At 38.6% G+C, this 13,849-nt stretch overlaps 1 protein-coding gene across 2 annotated transcripts in view; it reads left to right on the top strand.

Moving 5' to 3' along the window:
• Window positions 1–511: 511 nt before the first annotated feature.
• LOC311256349 (kinase suppressor of Ras 1-like) overlaps window positions 512–13,849 on the top strand; it is a 44,765-nt gene continuing 31,427 nt past the window's right edge. The window contains exon 1 of one of the 2 annotated variants that reach the window (XM_084351327.1): window positions 512–623. In XM_084351327.1, the coding sequence (XP_084207453.1) occupies window positions 621–623 (3 nt within the window). In that variant the 5' untranslated portion in view covers window positions 512–620. The remainder of the gene's footprint in view (window positions 624–13,849) is intronic. The other variant, XM_084351328.1, reaches the window with a different exon arrangement.

Genomic DNA, 13,849 nt, shown 5'->3' with positions numbered 1-13,849 from the left:
GACAGTGCAGGGGAATGGTACAGTGGGAAAAAAAGGCATGCAGGCATGCAGAGGAAGTGGAGGATTTCTTACAAGCTAGGGTGGGGTGCACAGATTAGACATGTGCACCGAGAAACATTAGCTTCCGGAAATGTGAAGAGGGTAACTACAGCAACAGTTTCAAAGCTTATCACAGTGATAATTCCAAAATGGCTCAGATAATAACACAAAATCAGGAAGGAAATCAGTTTGCACAAGGGGGGCTGCTCATAAAACAAGCACTCTTCACTGTCGGTATGAAAAAACTCATTAGAAACTAACTCAATGAAAATGAAACCAGAATGTACATGATTTTCCCCAGAGGGAGTGAGGTGTCCTGCAGACAGTCGCCACTGGTGTGCTGATGCACAGCTTTGGTATGACAGGAAAACAGACTGGCTGACTGGCTATCTGGAAAGCCCTGCTGAAAGGAGGGGGTGGGGAGGGAGGAGAAAACCAGGGAGTGTGATAACAGTGCGGGGAAGATTTGTTGGCTCTCTGTCAGTGTTTCCCAGCAGCCTGCCGTGCTCACGGATTATTCCATATCAGTGCCTGGATTATGAGAACAGGGGCTTCAATGTTCAGTGGACACTGTCAACCACATGGTAATGTACAGTACCAAGCCTCTACCATATCTGTCTGCCAGCTTTTAGCATATGTAACTTGTGATAGAAGGGTTTCAAAGGTGTTTCCTTCATTAGCTTGTCTGCCAGTGGTGCTGTTGGAGAACATTTGTGAAATATTTCTGCTGTTTCAGGCAGATAAAATATGTGTTGTCAGTTTTAGTGTGTGTGTGTGTGTGTATTCTGTTTGTTCAGCTGTTTATGTCTTGTGTGTGATTGTTGGCAGTGGTGAGTTTCGGGACGTATTTTTATTTGCTTGTTAGGTGGAGGCATATATTCAAACCCACGTGCCTGTTTGTGTGGACTCTACCCCTCTGCTCCAGTCTGTGTGCTTTGCTGTTTACTTAGAAGTTTGTTTCTGTTTGTTGACGTACGTGCATGAGAAACCAGTAATTAGTTTCAGAGTTTGGCGTGATTTACCTTCATGAGGTTATAAGACCGTCTTTCTTTCCTACTCTGGCTTTTTCAGTCACTGTCTTGTCTTTCTGTCAGTGTTTCCTCCTCTTTCCCTCCTTTCTTCTCGGGCTTTCGTCACTTGTAAACACAGGCAGCTGAGGCATGCCCAGGCACTGCCCAGGTATCAGTATGCGTCAGCTTTGTGAAGTGTAAAGTCTTATTCTAAAACCTTTCTTTGGCACCTTTTTATCTTTTATGGAAGGGGAGTAAATGGTAAACTGTTTTCATTGCCAGAAAACAAAATTACATTCACTGTATATGAAATGAAGGCTCTCAAATAAAGTAAGGGTGCTCCAATCAGGATCTTTGGGGCCAATCACAGATTGCTGGAAACAGCATCAGCCCATTCCAACCACCAATCAAAAGGACATTTTGTAGTAGTAAAAACAACATTAATGGCTACTGTAATTGATATATTTTTATTAGAATAACTTAAAAATAGCTTTGTATTCCAACAGTAATCACTGTTACACTGACAAACCCACTGACACGGGGTCAGAAACCCATGTCTCTCCTTCCCCCGATCATGCAGAAAAAGAGTTCTGGTATCCCAGGACAGAGAACTCCATGAAGAGGTGGTTTTGTCTGCGGCTACTCCACCACCTGGCCACTGCTTGTATCAGGTTTCTTTCATCTCCGACAGATTGATAAAATGTATACTGATGTAAATTGTCTGTAACTCCAAACTCAAAGTATTTTTACCTCCAAACTGTACTCAGCTGAAATACTTCAGTACATGTATTTACTGTGAGCTTGTTGTGTTGTCACATTAAAAAATAGTGTTGCATCATCCTCCCAATTGGAATGACAGAAAATGTACTTATTACAAACACACAATCCAAAATGATAAATCGAACTGCCTATTCTGACAACAATGACCACAACGGGGTGCTACTTCTCATGTTGTTGCCTCTCTCTCCACAGCACTGTGTCAGTGCTAGTTACAATCACTGGCTGGCTTCTCAGTGTGAGACCTAACATTATGATAATTGTTCTGTGTTACCGGTCCATCTTTAACCACAAAAGGGTTGCTGGCAGGACCTTGAAAATATGTTGTACTGGTTAAACCAAGAGGGCACTGAAAATCCATATTGATATTTGCAGGAGGAGAGCTAGTTAGCTGTTATCTGTTAGCAGCCACTGAGCAACATAGTCCTGTGGTGTGTGTGGCTATGGCAAAGAGAAATTGTCTCATTTGTTTATGTGATCGGCTCTTCTGATCAGGCTTTAAAGAGACCACCGATTAAGCTTTTTACATATTTATCGGCCAATAACGATCAGCGCCCTTAATTCATAGTAGAAGTATGACAAAAAAAATTACACAAATGTCTAATAGGCTAAAATGATGAAGTGAATACATTTTATACCCCAAAGGTAAACTTGACAGCTCAGGAACAGCAACTTGACTGGTGTGGGAGGCACCATCCCACAATGCGGTAAATCTGGTCCACGGCAGCCTTCCTTGCAGCTTCAACTTAAGAGTTCAAGTATGGCTCAAGTATAGTTATTCAATTAAAAGAAAATGCAGTTACAATCATGATTCCAAGCACATGTGTGAAAATGGGACACCCTGGTAAGCTATACTAAGCCTAAATAGGGACCCAGACATTAAAATAAAACAACATGTTACAGATAAAATGTTCTTTCTGCAACCTAACTCTAACCTAAGACTCGAGAAGCTTTATAAAATTACTCTAAATATCCTAAATTTCTGACAAAAATGCATGTAGACATGTAGACAATGGCACATGGAGAAATAACAGTGAGAATTAATTGGAGTATATATTTTGTATAGAGATGCTTTTTTAAACATTTTTGGAAACCTCAGCCATACAGGGTTCTAAGATTGATCATATTTTAGTAGCAAGTGTTGTCTTAAGCTCTTTTTAAAGCCCAACAGAGAAACAGACATTTTTATAGTGCTTTCAAGCTCATTCCAAATCTGTGGACCTCTGCAGGTCACACTAAAACTTTTGAGTTTGTGTCTCTTACCCCTTACAAGTTACTTTTTCCTAGTATTGTGTGCGTGAGAGGAAAAGTGAATCGGGATAAGATCGCAGAGTCGGTCATTGAGTCTAAAAACTACATTGTACATTAATACAAGCATTGTGAAAAGTGTTGCATTCGGTAAGTTTCAAGAGTTTATAGCCATAAAAGAGAGGGTCTGAGGGAGCATTTACCTTGGACCATGTTATGGCTCGTAATGCTTTCTTTTGTAAAATCTGTAGATTCTTGAGATAACTAGGATATGTATTGCACCATATAACAATACAATAGTTTAAATGAGGCTCAAATAGAGACCGATACAAGGTTAAAAAAGCTTCAAGTGGGAGAAATGTCTCAGCTTGAAAAATAAGCCAACATATTTGGAGATTTTTTTTGACAACTCGTCAGTATGCTTCTTAAAATTCAAATATTCATCATGTTCAACATTATTTCGGTTTCTGTTTGAGCAGAATTCAATAAAATTAGTTTTGTTTATATTCAAGGATAATTTATTGCATTTAAAACAGGTGTCCAGCTTAACCAATTCCGCATTTACAATATTTTGGAGATTATCAGAATTTTTGTTTGACAAAAATAAATTTGTATTGTCAGCAAATATTACTTTGTGTAAAATACTAGAAGAGTTTACAAAATCATTTATATATACAATAAAGAGGAGTGGTCCTAATATTGACCCCTGTGGGACACCATATTTGATGGATTTACTTTGAGATTTGATATCATTTACATGTACATATTGCTGCCTTCCATACATATAACTTCTAAATCATCTAAGTGCTGTGCCCCTGACACCATAATGCTGCAGTTTGCCTATGAGGGTTTCAAAATCAATAGTATCAAAAGCTTTCGATAAATCAAGGAAAATCCCAATGCCACATTCACCTTTATCAATAGCATCATTGATCTTTTCAATGAGGTCAAGAATTGCCATACAAGTAGTTCTCTTTTTCCTAAAGCCATATTGTGATGTGACGAGAATATTCAACTCATCTAAGTAATCACTGAGTCTACATTAGACAATTTCCTCCAGTACTTTGGATAGTGTGGGCAGTATAGATATTGGTCGATAGTTATGCATGTTTTTTTTCACCAGACTTAAACACTGGGATAATTCTGGGCCCCTTAGTCATTTTAGGTACCACCCCACAAAGCAGAGAAAGGTTGAAGGAATAAACAAGTGGATCCACGATTTCATTCACAATGGCTTTTAACATTTTACTACAGATACCATCCACACCTGCTGTATGGGAGCTTTTCATGCTCATAATAACTTTAGAGATTTCAGTTTAAAAAAAAAAGAATTTAAGTAATTGCCTTAAAGGTATTGTTGAAAATTGGCACCCTCTGGTGGGTTTATGTTTTTGAGAGATTTTCTCCTATGGAGGTGAAATAATCATTAAAATCGTTTGCAATATCGTTATTGTTGGAAGTACTTTTGGTATTTTGTGCGAGTTTGGTGTCAGGAAGCACAGTGGTTCTTTGACCCCGGCTGAGGACTTCATTGAGCACCTTCCAGGATTGCTTTGGATCACCCGAGAAGCCTTTATATGCTCGGTGTAGTGTTTTTGCTTACTTATTCGTATTACATGTGTCAGCTTGTTTCTGTATTTTGTACATGATTCTTTATTTTCATCACTTGGATTTTTGATATAGCATTTATAAAGTGCATCACGATGTATGATCCTTTCAGGTATGGTGGAGTTTATGGAATCCATCATTTCATCAATTAGAGCATTATATGCAGCATCTGGGTCATCACGGCTATAGACTGAATCCCGTGTCTTGGCTCGGAGGTGTTCAGATAGTTTAACCAAGGTTTTCCCATTCAGTACTTTAACTTTTGTTTTTGAATGTGAGTCATTCATCTTTTTAGCAATGAAGAGTACGATAGGAAAGTGGTCTGTAATGTCTGGAAGAATTACTCCTGAGTCGATATGAGCATTGTGAATATTGGTGATAATATTATTGATGATTGACTTGCTGGACTCTGTTACTCTAGTATATATATTTATGGTGGGGAAAAAGAATGAGGAGTAAAGGGTGTTCATGAAGTCATTTTCTGCATTATCGTCTTCGGATATATCAATGTTAAAATCCAGAGGATAAAACAGTTTTTATTAGTTTTGTTTATACAATATAAAAGTTCTAGATTCTAGATCTAATTTAGTCTTAAAAGTATCGATGTCAGAATCTGGGGGTCAATATATCACTCGTACAATGAGGTTTTTTCCATTGTTTACATTAATCTCAATGAATAGAGAGTCCGAATGTCGATCATCAATAATGACGTCATCGCAAATACTCACACAGTGTAGTGAGTCTACATATAAGCACACTCCACCACCTGATTGACCAAGTCTGTGACTGTTATATAATGTATATCCATCCAGGTTGAGAATATCCACGTACGAGCTTTCATTAAACCAGGTTTCACAGCACCCAATTACATCAAATCTATGGCCCAGACTTGCTAAAAGGGAGACCAGATCATTGTGATGTTTATTCAGGCTTCTAATGTTTAGGTGTAACAATGAAAGTGAGTATTTATTTTTGTTTTTTATATATTTGAGTTTTTCCGGTATATGGCGCTTACAATTTAGCTTCTCGTTGGTGTCAAAGCAATGCTGTTCAAGTACTTGACAATTTTTCAAAGGTTATCTCATCAAAGCCCATTCAAAAAGTGGTGCGTTATAGAGAGTGCCAGGTGTCTGATGTCTAATGTAGGTATGATTTCGAGTCATGCTAATAAACTTCATATCCATGAATCCTAACTAATCTAAAAACCAGCTTACGCTGCGAGCTTACCCTTATGTTTTTTACGTAGCTCATCCAGCAATTTCACTCGCTTGGCTGTTAAGTTCTCGTGAACGTGCATCTTAGGTGTTGATCCCTTGAGCCTTTTTTTTCGCTTTGTAGACCTTGTCCCTGATGTTGTATTGAGCAAACTTGACAATAATTCCCCTTGGTTTGTCTTTTCTGCTGTTGTGTTTTGGTCCTAGGCGATGGCTCCTGTCAATTTCAGAGGGGCGCACCTCTATGTTGAGATTTTCTTTAATTATGCCACTGATAACTTCATTGACAGTTTCGTCTTGAATACTGCTCTTGTTCATCTAGAATGTCCTCCACATCATCATACTTTTTTTGCAATTCATCAAGTTTTTCAACCATGTTTTGAAGTTCATACCTCAGGGAATCCTTTACCAATTCTGTGATGGAGTCAGTGGTAGCCTTCTTTATGGGTTCAATGAGAGAATCCACCAATATTTTGCCGATTTTGCAGATGAAAACACAGTCCTGAAATAGCGTATCAATCTGCTTGCTTACTGTGTCATATATATCAGCTCCGGGCATTGTTTGTTTTTAGTTCATTAAAGGGAAGCAAGAGGAGATTTTGCTTTGGAGAATTCAAGTTTTTGATCTCTTTGTGGAAATGGCTGATACTGAGGCAGGATCAGAAGAGGCACAAAGAAAAAGAATGACCAAAGAGCAAATAAACAGTGACGGGGCACAGACAAAGACTCAAGACAAGGTTTTCAGTTTCTAGATTCTCAGATACTGTGATTTCCCTCTCACAATATCACTGAATTTGCCATTTACTATTCACCTGAACAGTTTATGATGTTGTATATGGTGTCATTGTAATCATTGACCATCAAAACATTGGGGTAGGTAGCTACTTTTCTGTGTTATTATGTTTTGTTGAGGAGATATGATGCAAATACATAAGTCATTCCATGCCATCTCACCCAAAATCCATAACTGTTCCCAGTTCACATCACAGATTTTCTCATAAAAATATATATATATATATTTTGCAACAATGTTTTTATTTAATGTATAGCATCAGAAGATACAGCTTCATGATCATGTCACATTCTGTATAACTCACTGTACACAGTAGCTGCTGTATGGACAGGAGAGAGGGTAATATATGTGATACATATATGCACCCATATACAGACATTAGTTTACTTGTATGTATAAATGTATATACACACGAAAAAAACAAAAAAACAAACAAACAAACATACCCTAACCCCTTAAAGTTATGGTCTACGATTTGAAAGATCATTATTATTAACTTTATTTAGATGGTGGTTAAGGTCCAATAGTACGACCTACACAATGTGAAGAGCAAAAGGAACCAAATAAATCCATTCTCTCTAGCGCTGCAAAGAAATTGACCAATAGCAGCCATCCAGTCCGGATGGGAGTTTCCCCTTGCTCAAATTTGCACTCTCTCTCTCGGACCCTCCATCCAATCCCCTCGCTCACTCTCCTGCTCCTGGTCACGCCTCGTCCCAACCCACTTCCGCATTTGAAACTACAAGCGGACAAGAGGTTTGTTTGGCCCTGAGCAGGTAATCTTTCGTCTTTATTGTGGATGTCGTGACACAAGAGTTTTTTTCTGTTATTAGACGGCGTCAAAACAATTTCTGTCTCTGCAGTATTGTCAACACTTGTTTCCTTGTTCGACGGAGATGTTAGCCTCTATGTTAGCATTGTAAGCTAACAACAAGCTAACATTGCTATCATGTTTACACCAAATCAGCCTATTTATTTGCTCGTGGCAGCTAAATGAAGCAGCAAGTAATGCAAGTAAGATGAATGAATGGATGACTGAAACCCCTTCGCTTCGCGTTGGGGTTTCATTCATCCTGTCCGGATTTATTTCTCCATAACAACCTCTCGCCGGTCACTACTCAACTGTTTTGCTAACTCTCCTCCCGGTCTTGTCCGTTTGTTTTCAACGAAGCCTTTGCTAAATCAATATGATGGATTGTCATATCGGCGTTACGATGTGTGTATTTGTGTGTCTTATCTGTCATAAACAAGAGATTACGGTTTACGGGCACGTTTGTGTCGCGGTCTGGTGCTACTCAGACAACAGCTGGGACACACACAGCTGGTCCGAGGCTCATGAAGGTTTAGTTTTCAGCCACAATGTGGAAGCGATCGTTGTGATTAAAGCTGATGGCAGCATCTGTTAGTCTCTTGGCCCTCAATAACTTTTAGAAGTGGCTAACTTAGCTGTTGTAACTTATTACCTAGCTGTAACGTAAGGTAGCTGTAACATGCTAATGACGTTACGCTAGCTTGGCTGTTGAGCTTAGCTGTGGACATTGTAATGACTTACAAGATTTACATGAGTTTCAACGTGCATTGTAATAACTTTACCTGTGAATCCGACATCGTTACTCCGCATTCAAAGCTGGGCTGTATTTGGTTTCTGCCGGCTTGTTGCTCTTGGTGCTTGTAGCGGGAGCGGGTGTGTCGCGGGGCTCTGAGGGGAGAGCGATACGAGCTCGGAGGGGAGGGATTAAGGAGCACAGAGGGGAGGGGTGTGTGGGGGGGGATGCTTTTTTCAAACCTTTCTCAGATCGTAGACCAGAGCTTTAACTATGTTAGTAAGTTGGGGGTAGGGGGGGACGCGGGGGAACGGTGTTTCTTATTGGATGCTTCTATATTTGCTGTATTTTTGCTAATTTTAAGCCAGAGTTCGTCTCCCATTTCCTCGTCCATCTCGGGTTTGTTACAGAATTAACTATACATCATGGGTCAATGATTAAAATCAGACCATTAGCCTGCTGATTGTGTAGTAACGTAAAAATAAATACAATTTTAAAAAAGATTAGGATTTTACTATACAACTAGGAATAATCAGGTCATTAATAAAGTAAACTGAAAAAGCATACTTAGAATGTAAAATGAAAATCTGAAAATGTGGGCTGAGTAAATCAAAAATGCAAAATTTAGAAGGCAAAAGCTGAAATGGAGATGCTCAAACTGAAAACATTTGTAAAGATTAAACTTGTGAATGGTACTTTTTTACTCTACCATTGACTACCCCAGCAAAACGAGCAAATATTACACACATACACACTCACACAAACACCTAATTTATTGTGCTCAGCTTGGGATGTATGTTGTGTGTCTCTTGTGTTGTACAGTTGTACAGCTGGGATAAATGCAGTTCACTTCCCTTCTACTGGGCCATGAGGAATAGCTTTCCTTTTCAGTTGAAACGTACCTAGGGCTCTATTTTACTAGCGCAAGTGCAAAAACCCGGGTCCAGCAGTAGGTCTTGGGTGAATGGACTGTGTGGGTGTCTCCAAGTGCACCTGCTACTTTGGTTCGTATAGGTGCAACAGTGCAAAGTGCAAAAGAGGTGGGTGAAGTGTAATATAAATCGGGAGGTGTGGTGTCACTTTCAGCTAGTGACATTACTGGTCTCAGTAAAGTGTGACAATTACAGCTCAAAAAGAAGAAATGGCTTTTCCAGGAAATCATATTATTGTCTGAATAGTGGTGCATAGTAGGGCTGGGCGATATGGCCTCAAATCAATATCACGATATATTGAGCAACTCACCTCGATAACGATAAATGAACGATAAGTAAAAAATTAATTATTTAAGATTCACCGTAGTTTCGTTTCCAGGTCAAACTCATTTACAATGGAGGTGCACGGGTCAACTTTTCTGTAGCATCAAAATCGCTATTTTTAAAACACTAAGAAGACTCGACACAACATGAAACTTTGCTCGTAGCATCACCAGGGTCTCTACACATGAACACGAGCATTGAGAACATCGTTTTGATGCTCGATTTTGATGCTGCAGAAAAGTTGACCCGTGCACCTCCATTGTAAATGAGTTTGACCTGGAAACGAAACTACGTTGAATCTTAAAAGTGGCTTTTTCGTCGTAATTATGCTTTTACACAAAGGTTTGACTCGTGTTCATTCACAAAATAAGCCATGGTTGCATTTTGGCAACAGTTACACATGAACATACTGGTAGCCTACCTACACACACAGCCAAACAAGACATAAAACGACTTTTTTTTTTCTTTTTTTTTTAAATACCGAATATACCGACATGGGCAAAATGACGTCGGTTATGGTCGTAAATTTCGGTATCGGTAAATTTTCGGTTTATCGCCCAGGCCTAGTGCATAGTGGCAAAAATGCAGCACAACAAATCTGTTTTAATCAGTTTATCAATACAATGATGATAAAAAACAAATAATTAAACAAATGTTTTGTGAAGTATTTGTATTTCACATCAGTCCAACATTATTTCAGTCAGTCATTCAAATGTGCACAATGCATTTCTTGAATTAAACTGAACTGGTAATATGATGTCAGGCTGAATACTTCGTTTGAGTGTTTTAAAATGTTATTGTTAATGAGATAACCTATTTATATCAGACTGTGATCCTTTGTCTGACTACTCATCCCTGTGTCCAAGGACAGTTGTTTATTTAAAAAGGTCTCAGCTATTTAATTGTTTAATTGTATAGGTTAATTGGGCTTTTTTTTTTTTTAAAGTAACTAAAATGTAGTGTAATAAGTATTATATGACTCTACGCAGACAGTAATATTGTAACATAATGTATTACTTTAAAATGAAGGTAACTAGTAATATGTAATATATTGCGTTTTGAAAGTAACTTGCCCAACACTGGTGATAATTTATCACCAATCAATACCCTTTTTGTTTTTTAAGATTGTAAAGTGATATCGAAATTGTCGGAACAAGTGAGACGTGAGGGTTTTTTTTAAAAAAGTGTGAGGTTAAGTGTTGGTCAGTTGTATTAGGGCTTTCAACCAATGAATAACAACATATGATCCGTATAGATGAGATCATCCACACGTCACAGTCCTGTTTTCAGAATGACTGCGCTCCCTTTTGGGTAAAAACAGACACTGGCTGCAGATTGAAAACTGCTGGTAGTGACATGCCTAAAAGCCGCTGTGTTGTATTTTTCACGTCAAACAATAAAACATCCAAAAGGTTAGGATTTTATTTACTTCCCCAAAGAATGAAGGGCAGTCAAAGAAGAGATGTGTGGCCTCAGGTTGTCCACAGAGAGGATGAAAATGGTAAATCTTGAGACTCGGCCAGTCAATACGTGTCCGTCTGTGTCAAACACTTCATCACAGGTTAGTCGATGATGTTACTGAGAAATGGCATGTGTGCTGATTGTGTCTGTAGATTGAAGTGTATTAAAAAAGCGCCTTTGTAAAGTTGTAACTACAGTTTTTACTGTGAATAAATAAGGCCCTACCGTAAAACACCTGCTTTTATAATGGAGTTTGGTTTAGTGGTCAGTCCACTTGACAGACTGCCAGGAGCAGAGGCTGTTTTAATGTTAATAATACACATAAACTGAGCTGACCTGCCGTCTAATAATGAACCTTGTAAACAGCATAAAGTAATGTGGGAGCTAAACCAACCTGTTTTTACCTCCTCTCAGCTCCGAGTCAACGGTCACGTAAATAAACACAAACGGAAACAGCGGTTCTGCTTGACTACAGTGATGTGATTAGTTTACAATAAAGTCACATTGGACAGATTATAAAACAGCAACATAAAGAAAAGATGACAGATGACTGAAAAATGACATGGACATTTAATAAGGTAGTTATGTGTGTCAGATTCGTCCACTTTAATGAAGAGTGGGACTGGAAGGACTCATCATCCACCATCTCTTTATTTTTTTCTATTGATTGTTGATCGGCAACGACAACGAATATAATTGCTTTGGCCATAGAACTTTGGATCCTTATACCTAAAAAGACATACAGTTTTTTTATTTTATGCTGCTAATTTAGCAGAGTTGTTAGAATTTGTATTGACCTCCATTCAAATTAGGAGGATTGTTTTCACTGAAAAGGGGGCGGGGATGTGATGCAAGGGCAAAGTACCCAGGTGGGTTGATCTCATCTATGCCTTATTTTCATAACCTTTTCTCTTCCTGTTTATCAATATTACGTATGTAATTGTGAGGAAGTTTTGCATGTGTGCACATGCGTGTTTGTATGCACGCTATGTATTCATTCGTGTATTTTAAATACTCATGTCTTGTGATAATCTTTCTTGCTCTGTTAATCTTTTTAGGTTTGTTAGATAGCACTTTGGTACAAACCTTGTTTTAAAGTGCTCTATAAATAAATTTGATCTTGATTTTTACCTTGACGTATAAAATACATGTATATCATTTTTTTTCTTATATCCATATGCGTAGAATAATGACTTTTCATGGTCGTCTAGACTGTACATGACAGTCAAGCTGTAACCATGGTAACAGCCGTGTAACAGGTTAACACAAACTGCGTCAAGTCGAGTCGGGTTCAGACTTAAAAAAACAGAAGGCCTGTCGAGTTTGCGTCTGGCTTGGTTACTACTCTTGGACCCAGTTGGTTCAGACAGTAAAATGTGACCCGAGCTGCACTTGTACCCCCTTAAGCTCTGGCAAACCAAGCATTCCTGGCTGTGAAATGCAGGATGGGAAAGTTGCACAGGCTCCAGCAACTTAACAACTTAACTTACAAACTCCAGTGTACTGTGAAATACAATGAGATTTATCTGGAAAAGCTAAATTCATTTGACTCAGACTGCTGAAGAATTTAGATTCAGCTGAGTTTAAAGATTTTTATTTTTGTGCAGAATGCTAACATTAGTTGGAAAAAGCCTCCAATTCAGTCCCAGCATTGCCTCCCAAATAGATCACATCCAAATTCTGAGCCGTTTGTTATCCCAGCCTGTCCATTTCACTTAGCATGGACACAATGCAAACAGACAGTGGGCAGGAGATTAAGCCAGTCCCTTGTCCCCATTCTATTCACTAAACACGCACGCATGCATGCAAGCGCGCGCACACACACACATACACACACACACACACACACACACACACACACACACACACACACACACAGCAGTGTAGAATCAACCCTGTTTTCACAGTTTGCCAGCAGATTCCAGGAACCAGTCTGGCATCAGGTCTGCCATTTCACAGCCACTCAGGAAAGAACTGACAGTGGACTGTCCCTTTACTGCCCCCCTTGTAATAAAATGTAGGCCAATTGCCGTCCCTGAATGATGATTATAATTATGATTATTACTCTCGCTATTATTTATATTATTATTTGTTGATTGATTTTACTTATTATCATGACAGCTATAGCCTAAAAAATATGTATTTCTGGGATCTACAGTTTATTTCCCCTTGATTTTATTAACAAATTTCGAATTAAGCTTTACTACTCCCTATTTTGAGTTTCACATTTCATGTTTCTGTTGTCTTATTTCCACTGTTATTTACAATTTCATCTTTACAAATGCTTTCAGTTGGAGCAAATCCATTTTAAATTTTAAATTTACTCACCTTAGCCTACATTTTCAGATTATCATTTTACATTTTGTATTTGCTTTTTCATTACATTTTTGACTAGATCATTCTTAATTGTGCAGTAAAACAATAATCATTTTATAATAATAATTTTGAAAATGTATTATTTTACATTTAATTTTCTATTTGGACTTCTGGAAGTCTGGGCATTTCTGCGCCTGTAATCACCTTCGCTAGATCTTGGGAAAGATTTCTGTTCTTTCTGCTCACACATACAGAAGACTTGTTGCACTGGTGACAACGAGCCATTGTCCATGTTGGCATTAGTTAAGTTTAACCAGACTTTTGACTGCAGGCTGAGAGAGCTGCCCCGCCCCTCGCACAGCACACTGATGACAGCCTCATGAGGAGGACAGATCTCTCTTCTGGAGTGAAAGTTGCGAAAATACAGCAAATAATGCAGCACCCAATAAAAACAACAAATAAATGTTTCTAAATTTAAAAAATTAGAGTTTTCGACTTATTTTGTTGTGAATTTCTGGTGTAAATTTGCAAAAACACCCCCAGGAACGCCTCAACACCCCCATTTCAGCAGTACTGCTTCCAG

Source organism: Pagrus pagrus, assembly GCF_965226575.1.
Source record: "Pagrus pagrus genome assembly, chromosome: 4".
Lineage (NCBI taxonomy): Eukaryota > Metazoa > Chordata > Actinopteri > Spariformes > Sparidae > Pagrus > Pagrus pagrus.
The sequence above is the reverse complement of the archived record's forward strand: the minus strand, read 5'-3'. Positions and strand labels throughout refer to the sequence as shown.